The sequence below is a fragment of the Ustilago hordei genome (assembly GCF_900519145.1).
Source record: "Ustilago hordei strain Uho2 genome assembly, contig: UHO2_contig_03, whole genome shotgun sequence".
NCBI lineage: Eukaryota > Fungi > Basidiomycota > Ustilaginomycetes > Ustilaginales > Ustilaginaceae > Ustilago > Ustilago hordei.
In genome coordinates, this window is record NW_024545288.1 from 2,388,615 (window position 1) to 2,405,545 (window position 16,931).

The following is a 16,931-nucleotide window of genomic DNA, read 5'->3' on the forward strand; positions in this document are numbered from 1 at the left end:
AGCATCACTTGTGAGCCTGAGAGCTAACAGCTTGTTGTATGCCTCCATCCTAGCATTGCATGGGTTGAACTGCTCTGACAGTCGCTCTGTGAAGTAGTGCCAATCATTGAACAACCTTCCTTCTCTAGCTCTATCAATATGGAGCTTTGAGGTCCACCACTCTCGTGCAGTCCCTTCCAGTTGAGCACCCATGTGGTTGATCATCCTAGACTGCTCAAACACCTGGTTGAACTTAAACCATGCTTTGGCTTCTAGATTTAAGATCTCCATGTCTCAGGGATTGAACTTTGGAAATGGGGTGGCGATGGGCTTCAACCTCTCCATCATGATGCTGGTGTCCTCCTCTTGGTCCAGGGGGTAAGGGTCCATCCTGGTCCTACTGTAGGGGTCCACCTTAGTCTTGACATATCTTGGTCTGGTAGGTGAAGCATACTTCTCATAGTTGATGTCATCCTGCTCATCCAGGTTGATGAATGAGACTGATCATCTTGGTCATGGAGCTGGGGTAGGAGTATGTGGGTCTCCTATCATAGACTCATCTCCTCCTCCTGCTTGGTCTTCTGAGTGAGAGAGGTCAATTGTCTCCTCTCTGCTCAGATGAGCTTGTTGTAATCGTTCCTCTCATTGTCCCTGCCTGGTAAGCTCTAGCTGTGCTTCCAATAGAGTGAGTAGTCTATCGAGCTTATTGTTGAGGTCTGGGTCCATCATGGTGATTGTGAGGAGCTGCTTGAACGATCCACTCTAATGTCAGGGGTCTCACACCTGAAACCTGGGTCAGTCTGTCGAGATACTCAGTGACTATCAAACTGTGCAACAGCTATTGTCTCGGTATCAGTCTCAATGAGCTAGTTGTTCAGTGACTATCAAGTTGCATGATGACAGTGGGGGGCATTCATTGTATATACTATCATAGGTTTTGGCTGACCTCTGTGGACACTCCATTCAGGGGTAGCTTGGCATGATCAATATCTATGCATAGGTTATGATGACACCAAGGTCTGGTGTGAGTGTTGCTGATGATGAGGTTGATGGTGTTGGTGATAAGGTTGGTGGCATCAACATGAGTGTCCAGTGTGTTGACTTGATGCTTGAAGTGATCCCCAGACTGCAGTGGACTACTGCCTTCGGTTCTATCTTGATCCAGACTGCTAACCTGCTATGGGGCGCCTTCGGACATCAGGTAGTGGTGATACAACACACACACTATGATGAGGAGCAACCTTGATAGATTGCTGCTATGCTGACTGAAACTAATATATACTTATGCTGAAGTGATAACTAGTTATGATGCTTTGTGTAGAGTGGATGAGGCTCCACTCGACCTTTGATGATGAGAAAGCATGGTTATATACCTCTTCACAGCATCACCAGTGATGCTGCTCCTGCTTTCTCTCCAGAGAGTACCTTCTTCATCGAGTACTGTTCAGGGGGCCTCTCCTGCTTGCTTGGCACCCCTGTGCCTCTTGAGCTGTGTCGACTCCTTCGACACTGCTCCTCCTCCTTGCTATCCTGCTTGTTTGGCACCCTTGTGCCTCCTGAGTGGTGTCGACTCCTTCGACACTGCTCCTCCTCCTCAGGACCTGGTGTCGGTTCCTTTGACTCTTGTCTCTCGAGCCCCTGAGTGGTAACCATCTGCATGCTCCTTGAGCTTGGTCCTCTTCATGGCTGTGCCTGCTCCTTGAGCTTGGTCCTCCTCGTGGCTGTGCCTGGCCCTCCTTTGCATGTGAGTCCGTAGTAGTCCATGGTCTCCATGGATACTGCACTACGACCATGCTCTCTAATGGTATCAACTAGATCTTCGATACTTGTGCTCCTTCCATATGAACCAATGACCCTCCTGCTTCTTGAGCATTCAGGCCCATGACACTCGACACCTGCGGTCCAGTCAGTTATTGTAGGCGGTGACTCACACCTGTGGTCCAGTAACTCCTGTCCTCTGTAGGCGATTAGCATATCACAGTCCAGATGATGTCCAAGAGCATTATCAACAGTACTATGAACACTCATACTGTAGGAGAGAGTGTTTCACTCACTCACCAATGACCAGTGTCTGTGCCATGCAACCTCTGAACAGAGTGTTCAAGGTGGTCAGTTGAGACTTACCAGGCAGCGACATTTGGTTACATTTAGGTGAAACATACTGAGTAGACCTTACTCAATCAAACTCAATAGCACCCCAAAACTAAGTCTCTGGCGCGCAACCACTTACAGTCCTGTGTGGCTATATGCACATACCCCTTGAGCGGTAACTGTCTGCATGATGCTGAGCTCAGTCCCCCACTCCTACATGTGGTTATCTCTGTATGCTTCTCCTTCTAATGCCAGTATCTTCCTTCCTGAATCTTCTGACACTTGCTTGTGTCAGCTGACTTGCTGAGGCATGCTGATCCAGCTGATCCTGATTGATCCTTGTGAGATTAACCTGGAACCCAGAGTTCAGTTGATCTCATAAATCATATCTGCTACCAGCCTGATCAGCTTTGTCAATTCCTGATGATTTGGTGCCAATCAATTTGGTGCACCCTTCATATGTTGATCTGCTGACCCTGTGACATTACCATGAATGCTGTTGGTCAATTTGGCACACCCTTCATATGCTGGCCCGCTGGCCCTGTGACATCAAGAAGCGGTGATACAACACATGCACTATGATAGATGCAATGCTCTGCAATTGCAACTGTTGACAGAAACTACTAAGTATACTTATGACGAAGTTATAACTAGTAATGTAAGGTGTAGAGTGGATGGAGATCCACTCAACTGCTATGACAAGAAGCATGGTTATATAGTGATTCCCACAATATTGCCTGCAACACTGCTTCTGCTCTAGAAGGACTCCTCTGACACTGCTCCTTCTCCCCTCATCCATCCTATCAGTCCTGTCTTCCTTACAATGCTACTTGTTAGCACTGCTTCCCTTGCTCTGTGTGGATGGACAGTCCTTGTGCTGCTTCATCATTGATAGGAACCATTCCCACTTCATCTGGGCAGCAGCTTGCACCCTTTCTTATCTTGCCCACCCTCCTGCTCCAAGTTCATTGTCAAGTTGGCCCCCCACCTCATCAGGGTGGCAAACCCAATGTCCTCCACTTCTGTCTTGCTGTGAGATCTGTGGAATTGGCATTCTCTCACTGGTTTCCACAAGATCTGTCATACAATCATGCTACCACAGATTCCAGCAGTTTTTGTTGTAAGATCCTGCTCATGCTGATTTGGACAAGATCTGTTGTAAAGCCTCTTTACTATAGATCTCGATGAACTCTGTTGTAAAACCTTGTTTTTGCCCAATCCTGCAATTCCTGCACTTCTCCTCATATGACTTCCGTTCTTCCTGCTTCCTGCGCATCCGGCCCCATGACAGAAGTGTGGGAAGTGTGGAACACCCAGATCATGCTCAAACATATCAATCCTGTGATCGAGTTGATGGAGCATTGCGTGGAGCAAGTGCTTACTAAGCATGGAGGCCTGCTCAAGTATTAGTCAGCTCTGAGACTCACTGCAATCGAAAGCTCTTCTTTTGGACTTGCTCACTGTGTGTTTTGCTCAGTCTGACACTTATGAGAGATCAGTCCTCCAAGCAGATGGAAGGTATGCTATCGGACAGTTGATTTATTGTCTATTGGACCCTGTCCCCAAACTTCGGGCAGGGACAGTATATGTAAGTACAATCGCATTTTTCAGAGACCTTCTTGTCAGATCACCTTGTGTATTGGGGCTGTATCCCGTCTACGAGATAGCCTAGCTGAGCTTAAGCCTTCACCTCCTCGCTCTTCTCCTCGCCCTCCTTCTCACTCAAGCTGGACTTAGCAAGCATCTTTTCCACCCTCTCGATGTTCTCCCTTGTAACGCGAGCCTGGTTGCTGACAAAGTACTGTTTCTTCAACTTCAAGTTCTCCACCACCCTACCCACATCAGCTGCATTTGCAGGAGGGGGAATGCTGAGAGCCAACAAAGCCGAAAGGGTTCCGAGGGGAACGTTCAACTTCTCACCCGCACCACCCGCAGCCGCAGCGTTCTCATCCGCCCCCTCAGCAGCATTGAGATCGAGAGGAGTACCACGACGACCCTTACCCTTAGGCTTGCGCTGTTTGGAGTTTCCAGCAAAGTAGGTCTCTTCCTCTTCCTTCTTCTGGTGCAGAACTGCACCTTTGGGAACCATAGCGTCGCTGTTCACCTGCCGAAGGTTGAGAGCCTTGCCGCCAACGGACTTCTGCTTGTCTTTCTTCTCGTTCTCGTTGGAGGAAGCGCTGCCCTTGGAGAAGTAGTTGATGAGCACATCGCAGTCTTCGATCTCCTTGGCGAAAGCGGGGAGGGAAGCTTCTTCACGAAGTTGCTGTTCGTGTTCCCTGCGCTTCTCTGCTTCTTGGGCTTGACGTTCTTCGCGTTGCTTTTGGAGTCTCTTCTCGCGTTCCTGGTTCAATTTGGCGTAGAAGGTGTCGTTGGCGACACGGAAGGCTGCCTGACGATCCCTTCTTGCTTGGTAAAGTGCGTCGAGCTTAGCGGACAACTGCGTTCGCTGATCCAAAAGCTTTCCTCGGCTACCAGCCTGCTTGTCCTGCTCAGCCTGAATGGCGTCCAACTCAGCCTTGATCTCATCGTAGCGCTTGTTCAGAGCTTTGGCCTCAGGACTGTCGAGGGTGGCTTTGAGTGCATCAACCTGAGCACGGTCAGAGTCGATCTGGGACTGAAGAGTGTCAAAGTTCTCGACGGTTTTACGGTTCTTCTTGAGCTGAGAGATTTCGCTAAGAGCCTTCTTCTCTTCGACGAGCTTCATGGACCCTGACTCGACGAGCTCCTCGAGACGCTTGATGCGAGAATCGACATCGGCGGTGGACTTGTAAGGAGTCTTAGACTTGGCGTGTTGGAGGTCCTTGACCTTCTTTGAGATGGATTCTTGGAGGGTGCGAAGGTCTTCGAGGGTCTTACCGCGAGCACCCTTGGATCCGGCCTGCTGGTTGCGAAGCTGATCGAGTTCGGAGCGGAGCTGAGTGCGACGGATACCAGCGGGGGAGTCCTTCGAGGGGCCAGCGCCCGAGAGAAGGGATCGAACCTGGTTGAGTTCCTTCTGGGTAGCGTCAATCTGCTTGGCGAGCTTGTCGAGTTCAGCTTGGTTGGCGTTGGGATCGGGCTTGCCGCCGGCGAGCTTGGCAATTTCCACGGCGTCAGGGCTGCCTGCTGGACGATGGAGATTCTTTTCGGTAGTGCCGTTGGTGTTGCCGTTGCCGTTGGTGGCAGAGGCGGCGGCAGGGGCGGCGGCGGTGTCAGCCATTGCTACGAACCTTGACGATGGAAAGCGACCGGAGAGAGTGGAGTAGCTTGGAGGAAAGATCTGATCACTCAAATGGCGACGACAGTGATATGGATGATTGGTGGAAGGTAAAAGAGATTTGGGAAGGAGGTGAGGATTGAGAAGATGAAGACGAGCGGAGTGCTTGCGTGGAAGGAGTGTGTTCTGCGGTGCGGTACGCGCACGGATGCCGACAACTCACTCAAGTCACACTTTCGAGCAAGCGAGAGAAGAACACAAAAAGACACACACACACACACACACACACACATGTTGAAAAGACGTTTGGGTCCCGATACTGGCGATTGGGGAGAGTCTAAGTACGATGTCATTGCTGCTAAAAGATAGAAACATGTATACTCAATTGACAGAAGCAAACATGGTGAGAACCTAGAGTTCTCAGCTAAATATATATACATCTCTGAGGCTGATACTGAGTGTGGGTGCTATCTACTTAATGATGATGCCTGACAATGAGTGGGACCAGGTTGCATTTGATCCCTGGTGTGATCATCTCTGTCTAATCTCTGATCAGATCTGCTTCACCCAATCTCTCTCATATTGCCTTATGTCTGCTTACATCACCATGTTGGATTGTTTACTTTCAACAACACACACACACACACACACACACACAGGCACATGTAAGCGGTCTTGCGCCTGAAACTGGATTGGGTGTTTCTGGTTGATTTCAGTGAAATCAACTGAGTAAGCTCTATTCAGTATGTTTTGATTGGAAGTAACCAGATGGTTGAGTTCTGGTAGGTTTTGGCTGACTGCCTTGAACACACCATTCAGAGGCCATCTGGCATGTCTGTAACACATTGGTTTGAGAATGGTATAAGATACAACTCCCTAATACAGCACAGGTGTTCATGGTGCTGCTTGTCAGCGGTCGCATGCCTGAAACCCGAAATCTGTAGTAAAAAGAAAACTACTACTGATCCTATCAAGATCTGTGGTAAAAGGCCTTTATTATTATTCTTGCTGAAATCTGTCATAGAAGTGTTCTATGACTTTTCTCACTCAAATATGTCATAACTGATATCTATTGCAGATTTCAACTGACCACTGGGGACACTCTGCTCAGAGGTAGCTTGGCATGTTTGCTAGTTGATAGATACTTTGAGGTGACACCAAGGTCTGGTGTGAATATGCTGGTGCTGACATGAGTGTTCAGTGTGCTGACTGAGTGACTGAATGATCCCCAGACCAAAGTGGATGACTGCCTTTGGTTCTAATGATTGAGAGAGCCAGACTGCAGTATGAACTGCCTTCAGTGTCAGTTGATATCTGGACCACAGAATGAACCACCTTTGGATGATGTCAGTGAGTGGTGATACAACACATGCACTATGATAGATGCAATGCTTTGCAATTGCAACTGTTGACAGAAACTACTAAGTATACTTATGATGAAGTTATAACTAGTAATGTAAGGTGTAGAGTGGATGGGGATCCACTCAACTGCTATGACAAGAAGCATGGTTATATAGTGATTCCCACAATGTCGCCTGCAACACTGCTTCTGCTCTAGAAGGACTCCTCTGACACTGCTCCTTCTCCTTGTCCTTCCTATCCTTTCTATCCATCCTGCAATGCAGCTTGTTGGCACTGTGTCTCTCATGTCCTGCAGATGGACAGTCCTCACATTGTTTCATCATCGACAGGGGTCATTCCCACCTCATCTGAGCGACAGTTCACACCCCCTTTCATCTCTCCCATCTATCAGCCCTGGGTTCATTACCAAGCAGGTCCCCTGCTTCATTGGGGTGGCGGACCCAGATGTGCTTGCTGTAAGCGGTCGCACGCCTGAAACCAGATTGGGCGTTTCCAATTGGTTTTGGTGAAATCAATTGAGTAAGGTCTACTTGGTATGTTTTGACTGAAAGTAATAAGACAGCTTCATTCTGGTAGGTTTCAGCTGACCACCTTGAACACTCTGTTCAGAGGTTGCACAGCACATCTGTTACTACCTGGGGTGAGAGTGTTACACTCTCCTAAACAGCATAAGTGTTCATAGTTATGTTGCTTAATGCTCTTTGACATCACCTGGACTGTGATATGCCTATCACCTATAGATGACAGGAGTTACTGGACTGCAGGTGATAGACACCACCTACAATAACTGACTGGACTGCAGGTGTTGAGCAACACCACCTACAGTGATGTAACTGGACTGCAGGTGTTTGAGAGGAACACCACCTACAGTTCTGACATCTGATGGTGATACAACACACATGTTTGAGATGTTGTTGCAAAGGCTTCTTGCTATTGCAATGGTACATAACTAAGTAAGAGTAAGTAAAGTAAAGAGTAGAGTGGATGAGGATCCACTCATTTGCTATGGTGAAGTAGTAGTAGTATTTATGTGTTTTGAGAGGTGCCACCTGTGGCACCACTCCTACTCCTCTGGAGGAGTGTCTCCATCCTCCTCATACTCCTCCTTTCCTTGGGCTGTGTATTGACTCTTCTTGACACTGCCCATCCTCCTCATGGTACCAATGTTGGCCCCCTTGGTCCAACTCCCTCTCCCCTCATTCCATGGTCATTCCTTGGCCCCTATCTGATGGCCCTCTCTGACCATGTGACCATCCTATTGTCTCATTCTCATCCATGCAGTCTACCTTGTGACCAACCCTTATGTGATCTAGAGCACATCCCCCCTGTGTGGTAACCTGCTGCTTGCTCCTGAGCTTGGTCCTCTTCTTGGCTAAACTTGGACCCCCCTGTAGCATGTGAGACCCTTCCTTGTGCCTTATCCTACCTTTGACAACAGAGGCCTTCCCTACCAAGTCTCCCATTGCCTTCTTGTGTCCTGTTGGTCCATTCCATACCTGGGGCTTTGTGCAACATGTTTTGGTGAAACCAACCTGATGAGCATGTTCCATTTGATTTCAGCAAAACTGATCAGAAACCCCCATCATGGTTGATTTCAGGGAAATCAACCAGAAACCCATCTTACAGTTGATGTCACATTTAGTGTGCCTTTTTCTGGGTGCACCACATCTTCATCTTCATCTTGGATCTACCTGCACCAACCTGATCTCCTGCGCAGGTCCTGTGACACTTGCCACCCATCCATGATATCGACATCCTCTTGCCAGTTTCCACAAGATCTGTCATATGATCACAATACTACTGATTTCAGTGGGCTTTGCTGTAAGCTCCCACTTGTACCAATTTGAGCAAGATCTGTTGTAGAGCATCTCTACTACTGATCTCGATGGATTCGGCTTTAGAACCCTTGTTTGGCCTGATCTGGCAATTCCTGCACCACTCCTCATATGCTTCCAGATCCTCCTGCGCATCCGGTCCTATGACAATCTCCCTGAAATCAACCGGAAACCCATGTTACAGTTGATTTTACATTCTGTGCGTTTTTAGGCGCAATTCATCTCATCTCGGATCTTCTTGCGCAGACCCAATCTTCTGCGCAGGCCCTATGACAACATGTCAGAGGTCGTGTGCCTGAAACCCGAAATCTGTAGTAAAAGGCAACTACTACTAATCTCGGCGAGATCTGTTGTAAAAGCCTTCTATTGTTGTTCTTGCTGGAATCTGCCATAGAAGCCTTCTGTCATGGGACTGGATGGATGCGCAGGAAGAACGGAACTCATATGAAGAGATCTGGTGCAACCATCATGGATCAAGCAAAAGTAGAGTTCTGACAGAGTTCAGTGAGATTGGCAGGAACAACAGCTCTATGACATAACTCATCGTGATTGGTAGGAGCATGGGTTTTGTTACAGGAGTAGAATCAGCAGGAAAGTAGAGTTCCAATGGGGATCAGTGAGATCAGTAGGATCAACAACTCTATGACATAACTCATTGTGATCAGTAGGAACATGGGTCCTATTACAGGAGTCAGTAGAATCAGCAGGATCATGCCCACTACAACAGGCCTCACAGGAATTGGTTAGAGAGAAACCTCTATTGCCAATATGGCAAGGGGATGACAGAGAACAAGGGAGGAGTCACCACCATATGAAACAGGGACCTTGCACAATGATGAAGTTGGTGCAGGCAGATGGGTGCTGGTGACAGGAGGGAGATGAAAGGATGCAGGTCACCACTCAGATGAAGTGAGAATGGCCTCTGACAATGATGAAGCAGCACAAGGGCCATCCATCCACAGGAAGAGAGGAAAGCAGTGCCAATGAGCAGCAGCCCAACATGGATGGAAAATGGTAGGAAGGACATGGAAAACAGTAGGAAGGACAAGGAGGAGACATAGGGTTGAGGAGGCCTCACAGAACAGGAGCAGTGTTGCAGGCGATGCTGCGAGGATGGTATATAACCATGCTCCTCGTCATAGCAAGTGAGTGGAGGGCCATCCGCTCTACACCATATATTACTAGTTATAGCTTTCACAGAAGTATACATTAGTATTCAGTTGACCATAGCAAATGCTCTGCATTTGCTTCTATTGTAGTGCATGTGTTGTATCACAGCTCATCAACATCATCTGAAGGCAGTTCATTCTGCAGTCTGGATATTGATTGACACCAAAGGCAGTTCATACTGCAGTCTGGCTCTCTCGATCATTAGAACCAAAGGCAGTCATCCACTGCGGTCCGGGGATCACCTCAAGCACTCAGTTGACACACTGGACACTCATGTTGACACTAACAACATCACTCACACCAGATTGTCAGTGGTTGCGCACCCAAGACCTGATATCTGTAATAGAACCGCATCTATTACAAATTCTGTTGAGATATGTGACAGCACTTGTGGTATTGCAATTCTTGGTGAGATATGTAGTAGAGATGTCACTATCACTTTTCTCACTCAAAGATGCAGTAATGGGTTTGCTATTGCAGGTTTCAACTAACTGCTGTGGACACCCTGTCCAGAGGTAGCTCAGCATGATCAATAGCTTGAATGTATTGCTCGACACCAAAGGTCTGGTGTGAGTGAGAGGACTGGTAGCACCGACATGAGTGTCCAGTGTGTCAACTGTATGCTTGAGGTGATCCCCAGACTGCAGTGGACGATGTCAGAGGTCGCGCGCCTGAAACCTGAGATCGGTAGTTGTATCAATACTATTACCGATTCTGTCGAGTTATGCAACAGCACTTGTGGTATTGTGATTCTTCATGAGATATGCAGTAGAGCCATCTCTATTACTTTTCTCGCTTGAATCTGTAGTTGTGATGATGCTATTGCAGATTTCGACTGACCACTGTCAGACACTCCATTCAGGGGTAGCTCAGCACGATCAATAACTATGTGAACTTGCTGATGACACCAAAGGTCTGGTGTGAATATGGATGGGTGGCATCGACACAAGTGTCCAGTGCATCGACTATGCTTGAGGTGATCCCCGGACCGCAGTGGATGACTGCCTTTGGTTCTATCGATATCCGGACTGCTGGTTTGCTAAGAACTGCCTTCGGACATCAGGAAATGGTGATACAACACACACGCTTCGATGAGGAGCAATCTATTGATTGCAACTTATGCTGACTGAAAACTAATAAGTACTTATGTTTCTAAAGTATTGACTAGTGTATGGTGAGTAGAGTGGATGAGGATCCACTCGACCACTTAGTGACAAGAAGGTATGGCTTTATACCTCTTCGCAGTGCTGCCAGTGCCACTGCTCCAACTCTCTCTCCAGAGAGTACCTCCTTCGTTGAGTGCTATGCAGGAGTCCCTGTAACCCTACTCCTGTCCCTCTTGAGCTGTGTGTTGACCTCCTCGACACAGCTCTTCTTCCTCATGAACTATATGCTGGTGTCCATGACACAGCTCTCCTTCCTCTTAACTGGCAACTGTTCTCTTGACTCCTATCTTGTGAACCCCTGAGTGGTAACCAGCTGCAATTTACTGAGCTTGGTCCCTGTCTTGGCAGAGCTTGGTCCTCCTTGCCTGTGAGCTTGGTCCTCTTTGCATGTGAATTCATCATATGAACATCCTTGTCACTGATCTCCGTGGAATCTACTATATGACCTCTCCTACTACTGATCTCATCAGGATTCGTGATATCATCCTTGTTTGTACCAATCTCACTGAGATCTGTCATAGAGCTGATTCTACTGCAGATCTTGGCGAATTCTGCTGCAAATCCTACGATCTTCCTGATCCCCTGATTCCTGCGCTCCCTTCATATGAACTAGCGGGTCTTCCTGCTTCCTGCGCACTCAGGCCCATGACAGACGACTGCCTTTGGTTCTATCTTTATTTGGACTGCGGGTTGCTATGAACTGCCTTCGGATGTCAGTGAGCAGTGATATGACACATGTGCTACAATGAGAGCAATCTACTTGATTGCAACTATGCTGACTGAAACTAATGTACTTGTTGTAGAAGTGATACTAGTTATTATGGTGTAGAGTGGAGGGGGATCCACTCACTTGTTATGATGAGGAGCATGGTTATATAACCATCTCTGTGATGTTGCCTGTGACACTGCTCCTTCCCTGGGAGGCCTCATCAACTCTGCTTCTCCTCCTTGTCCTTCCTATCCTGTCCACCCTCCTGGTGCTGTTTCTTCGCTGCTTCTCTCGCTTTGTACAGACAGACATTTTCTCATGCTACTTCATCATTGTCAGGGGTCAGTCCCACCTCATCTGAGTGGTGACTTGCATCTGTCTGTTCATTACCCTCCTGTCATTAGCACCCATCTGTTTGCATTGTCTTCATTGTCGTGCAAGGTCCCTACTTCATACAGTGGCAACTGTCCTCCCCTTGTATGGTATCCTCCCCTTGTCATATCAGCGATGGGGTGCTTCCCTGACCAATCCTCATGAGACCTGTCATACTCCACATGATATTGCAATCCCCACCGAACTCTGTGGTAACAGCTTTGCTCCTACTGATCCCAGCAAGTTATGCTATAGGAATGACTCTCCTACTGATCCTGATGAACTATGTCATAGGCTTGTTTCTCCTACTGATCTCAGTGAATCATGCCATAGACTCATTTCTCCTACTGATCTTGGCAAATTCTCCCTTAAGCTCCCATGTTGCCCAATACCACGATTCCTGTGCTCCTTCATATGACTTCAACTTCCTCTTTTTTCCTCCTGCGCATTCGGCTCCTATGACACAGATCTTGGTGTCATCGTATTACGTCCATCATTATTGATCATGCCAAGCTACCTCTGGACGGAGTGTCCACAGCAGTCAGTCAAAACATGCAATAGCAAACCAACTATCACATATTAGAGCAAGAAAAGTCATAGAGGCCTTCTACAACAGATCTTGATCAAATAATAATACATGAGACTTTATCACATAACTTGACAGGATCTGTAATAGAAGCAGTTTTACTACAGATATCAGGTTTCAGGCGCGAGACCCCTGACACCTATGACTGTTCTCGCTCAAATAGATTGTCACTAACGGTTACCACGGATTTTGACTGACCGCTGGGGACACTCTGTCCAGAGGTAGCTCAGCACAATCAATGTCCAATAGTTTATCTTGAGATGACACCAAGGTCTGGTGTGATTGTGTTTGCTTTGACACAAGTGTCCAGTGTGTCAATTGAGTGATTGATTGATCCTCGGACCGCATAGTACTGCCTTCGGATGATGTCAAGAAGCGGTGTGTCACAGGGTCGGCACAGGAAGTGTGTGCAGAATGATCTGAAGCAAGCATCAGGTGTCAACAATCTGATTGGGATAGTGGCATATATGAATTGCAGAGTCAACTAAGAACTGGGGTTTTGAGTAATCTCACTAGGATTGATCAGAACAAGCCTACCCAGTATGCTTCACCAAAGCATGCACCAACAAAGCACCATCAGTGTAGAACAGGTAGCTCATCATGTTGAAACAATGGGAGGATCAGAGAAGGAGTTTCCCTGGCAGGGAAGACAAGGGAAGCATGCAGGAAACAATTGAGGAAGGGGACCAAGCTCAGTATCATGCAGATGGTTACCACTCAGGAGGGATGTGTGTACCATCACAGAGGGCCAGCCACAGGGGCAACCATGTGATCAGGAAGCATGGCAATAAGGTCCAGCATGTGACCAAGGGATTCACAAGATAAGAGGGGGAAGATGGTCACTGGTTAGAGAGGGGGAACTGTATTGAGAAGACCAGGGATCAACCATAAGGAAGAAGAGCAGTGTCAAAGAGATCAACACATATTGACAGGTGACGAGGAGCATGGAGGCAAGAGGGGGTGTCGCTCAAACCAACACCCTGTCTGGGCAGTAGAGTAGTGGCACCGATGGGGTCAGCACACAGTACAGAAGTAGTGTCAGGAGGAGGCAAATGTCACAGGGACGGCTGGCCTGCGCAAGAGAGTGCGCCAAATGATCAGCGGCAGTTATGATAATGTTGCATAACGGAGCAGTATATGAAGGGTGCACAGAAGATCAACATATGAAGGGTGTGCCAGATTGATCAGAGTCGACAACCATCGGGGATCAATGAGATTAATCAGGTTGGCAGTGCACATGATTTATGAGATCGATCAAACCCCGGGAATCCAGATCGATCTCATGGGATCAGTCGGAGTCAGCCAGACCAGTATGCTTCAACAAGTCAGCTGATCCGAACAAGTACTTGGAGCTATGCTGATGATGGAGGCAGTTGGATCAGCATGCCTCAACTAATCAGCCGATCTGAACAGGTATTCGGAGCTGTGCCAATGTCAGAGTCAGTCAGATCAGCATGCTTCAACTAGTTGGCCGATCTGAGCAAGTATTCGGAGCTGTGCCAACGACGGAGTCAGTCAGATCAGCACGCTCCAACTAGTTGGCCGATCTGAACAAGTATTCAGAGCTGTGCTGATGTCAGAGTCAGTTGAATCAGCACGCTTCAACTAGTCAGCCGATTCAAACAAGTTGAGACAGAACTGAGCTGACGTGACCACATGACCAGGGGGTATGGTCATGAGGTTCAAAAGGGGATTCACAAGATTAAGTCAAAAGGGGGCCATGCTGAAAGGGGGCATCACACATCAGACAGAAGGAGAGCATGAAGGCGAGAGGGCAGTGTTGCATAACCCTTATGCTGAGCAAAACGGTAGGAGCGCAGTATCAAAGGGGATGATGCCAGCAGGGCAAGGCAGTGCCTAACAGGGGACAAAGGCCCCTCAAGAGGAGCAGGATAGGTGTCAAGGGAAAACACTGATCGAACATATAAATACTCTCTTTCTACCATAGCATTCGAGTGGACTGGCATCCACTCTGAAACTCAACTTACTACTCTATACTTACTCAGTTATGTATCAATGCAATAGCAGTGCTCTTGCAATGACTCTCAACGTGTGTGTTGTATCACCGTTAGTCGACAACTGTAGGCAGTGTTCTTCACACTAGCGGTCCAGTTCATTACTGTAGGCAGTGTTCTTCAACACCTGCAGTCCAGTTCCTTGCTGTAGGCAGTGTTGCTCGACACCAGCAGTCCAGTCAGTTATTGTAGGCAGTGTTTCACACCAGCGGTCCAGTAACTCATGTCCTCTGTAGGCGATTGGCATATCGCGGTCCAGACAATGTCCAAGAGCATTATCAACAGTACTACAAACACTTGTACTGTAGGGGAGGGTGTATCACTCACTCACCAACAAACAACATCTGTGCCACACAACCTCTGAATGGAGTGTTCAAGGCGGTCAGTCGAGACTTACTAGGCAACAACGCTTGGTTACGTTTAGGCAAATCATATCGAGTAGTCCTTACTCAATCAACCCCAGCTAGTCTCTGGCGCGCGACCGCTTACAAAACCCTCCTCAGAAGGAGCAGGAGAGGTGTTGCAGGCAACATTGAGCAAACACATAAATACTCCCAATTCACCATAACATACAAGTGGATCCTCATCCACTCTACTCTTTATCTTACTATTCTTTACTTGACTCATATCATTGCAATAGCATAGCATTGCAATGACATCTCAAATGTGTGTGTTGTATCACCATTGGACATCAACTGTAGGTGGTGTTCCTCAACACCTGTGGTCCAGTTCATCACTGTAGGCAGTGTTGCTCAACATCTGCAGTCCAGTCAGTTATTGTAGGCAGTGTCCAACACCAGTGGTCCAGTAACTCCTGTCCTCTGTAGGCAATAGGCATATCATGGCCCAGATGATGTTAAGAGCATTAGCAACAGTACTATGAACACTTGTACTGTATAGGAGAGTGTATTACTCTCTCTCCAGGGAATAATGGATGTGCTGTGCAACCTCTGAATGGAGTGTTCAAGGTGGTCAGCCAAGACCTACCAGAACAAAGTCATCTGATTACTTTCAGTCAGAACATACCAAGTAGATCTTACTCAATTGATCTCACCAAAACCAATTGGAAACACCCAACCTGGTTTCAGGCGTGCGACCGCTTACACGGTGATACAACACTTGCACTACAACAGCTCCATTTGCCTCTGCAATTGCAACTGTTTGATGGAATACTAAATATACTTGATGTGAAGTTATAGCTAGTAATATAAGGTGCAGAGTGGATGGAGACCCACTTGGCTACTATGACAAGAAGGTATGGTTATATAACATCTTTGCAGTGTTGCCTGCAACTCTGCTCCAGCTGTCTCTCCAGAGAGTACCCTCTTTGTCAAGCACTGCTCCTCCCATTCCTTCATGGTCAAGGAGTGCCAACTGTCACTTCATCATTGACAGGGGTCACCCCACTCCATTCTAGTGGCAGTGCACCCCCTTTCATCTACCTCCTGATGCCATCACCCATCTTCTTGCACCAATTTCATTGTTGTGCAAGGCCCCTACCTCATCCAGTGGCAACCTCTCCCTTGTTCATTGTCCTCCTCTTGTGGCATCAGCAATAGAGGTATCTTTGAACCAATTCCCATGAGGTCTGTTGTACAAGCATGGTACTACTGTTCCCACTGAACTCTGTAGTAGCAGACTTGTTCTTACCAATCTCAATGAGTTCTGTTATAGAGCTGTTGGTCCTGCCAATCTCACTGAACTCTGTCAGAACTCTCCTTTTGCCCAATCCATGATTGTTGCACATGGTCTCTTCATATGAATCCAGTCCTTCCTGCACATTCATCTGGTCCCATGACACAGCACACAGGCTAGAGAGAGTGTGTCCTGCTGGAGATTACGATCCAGTGAGATGTTAAAGGATGACGCAGAGCCGATCTGATCAGAGATCAGACAGGGCCAATCCAGTCAGAGGACCTATCTGATCAGAGATCAAGGATAAACTGATTTCACTAGAGATCAGGTACAACCAGGTCCCACTTGTTGTCAGGCTGGATCATTAGGTACAGCAACTCCCACATCTGGCATGTGCCTCACAAATGTATATATATCAGGCTGAGAACATTAGGTTCTCACCACACACTCTCAGTCAATCAAGTATATATGTTTCTGTCTTTTAGCAGCAGTGACATCATACTTAGACTCTCCCCAATCACCAGTTATCAGGACCCAAACTTCAACATGTCCAAGTCTAGCTGAAGTCTAGATTGGCAACTTGAATGGTGTTTGGCTGGTCTGGCCTTGTGACTTTTGGCAAGGAAAGAGCAATGCAGAACCCCGCCTGGCCTCCCATGCCTTGAAGTCCTTTTTCTTCCAGTTCAAGAGAAGAGTTCTCCACGTTTTCACTAGAGCTCACTTCTGTTAAGATTCCATTTCTCACGCAATCTCAATATGCGGCTGACCCGATCTGCTTGGCCCGTCCACGATCTCAGCCAAAAACCTCCACGGTC

At 47.6% G+C, this 16,931-nt stretch overlaps 1 protein-coding gene across 1 annotated transcript; it reads right to left on the reverse strand.

Moving 5' to 3' along the window:
- Positions 1-3,748: 3,748 nt before the first annotated feature.
- Positions 3,749-5,269, reverse strand: UHO2_02310 (uncharacterized protein; the record flags this gene model as incomplete). Its single annotated transcript, XM_041559747.1, has 1 exon — positions 3,749-5,269. One exon carries the CDS (start codon positions 5,267-5,269, stop codon positions 3,749-3,751), a length of 1,521 nt encoding a protein of 506 aa, XP_041415681.1.
- Positions 5,270-16,931: the final 11,662 nt, after the last annotated feature.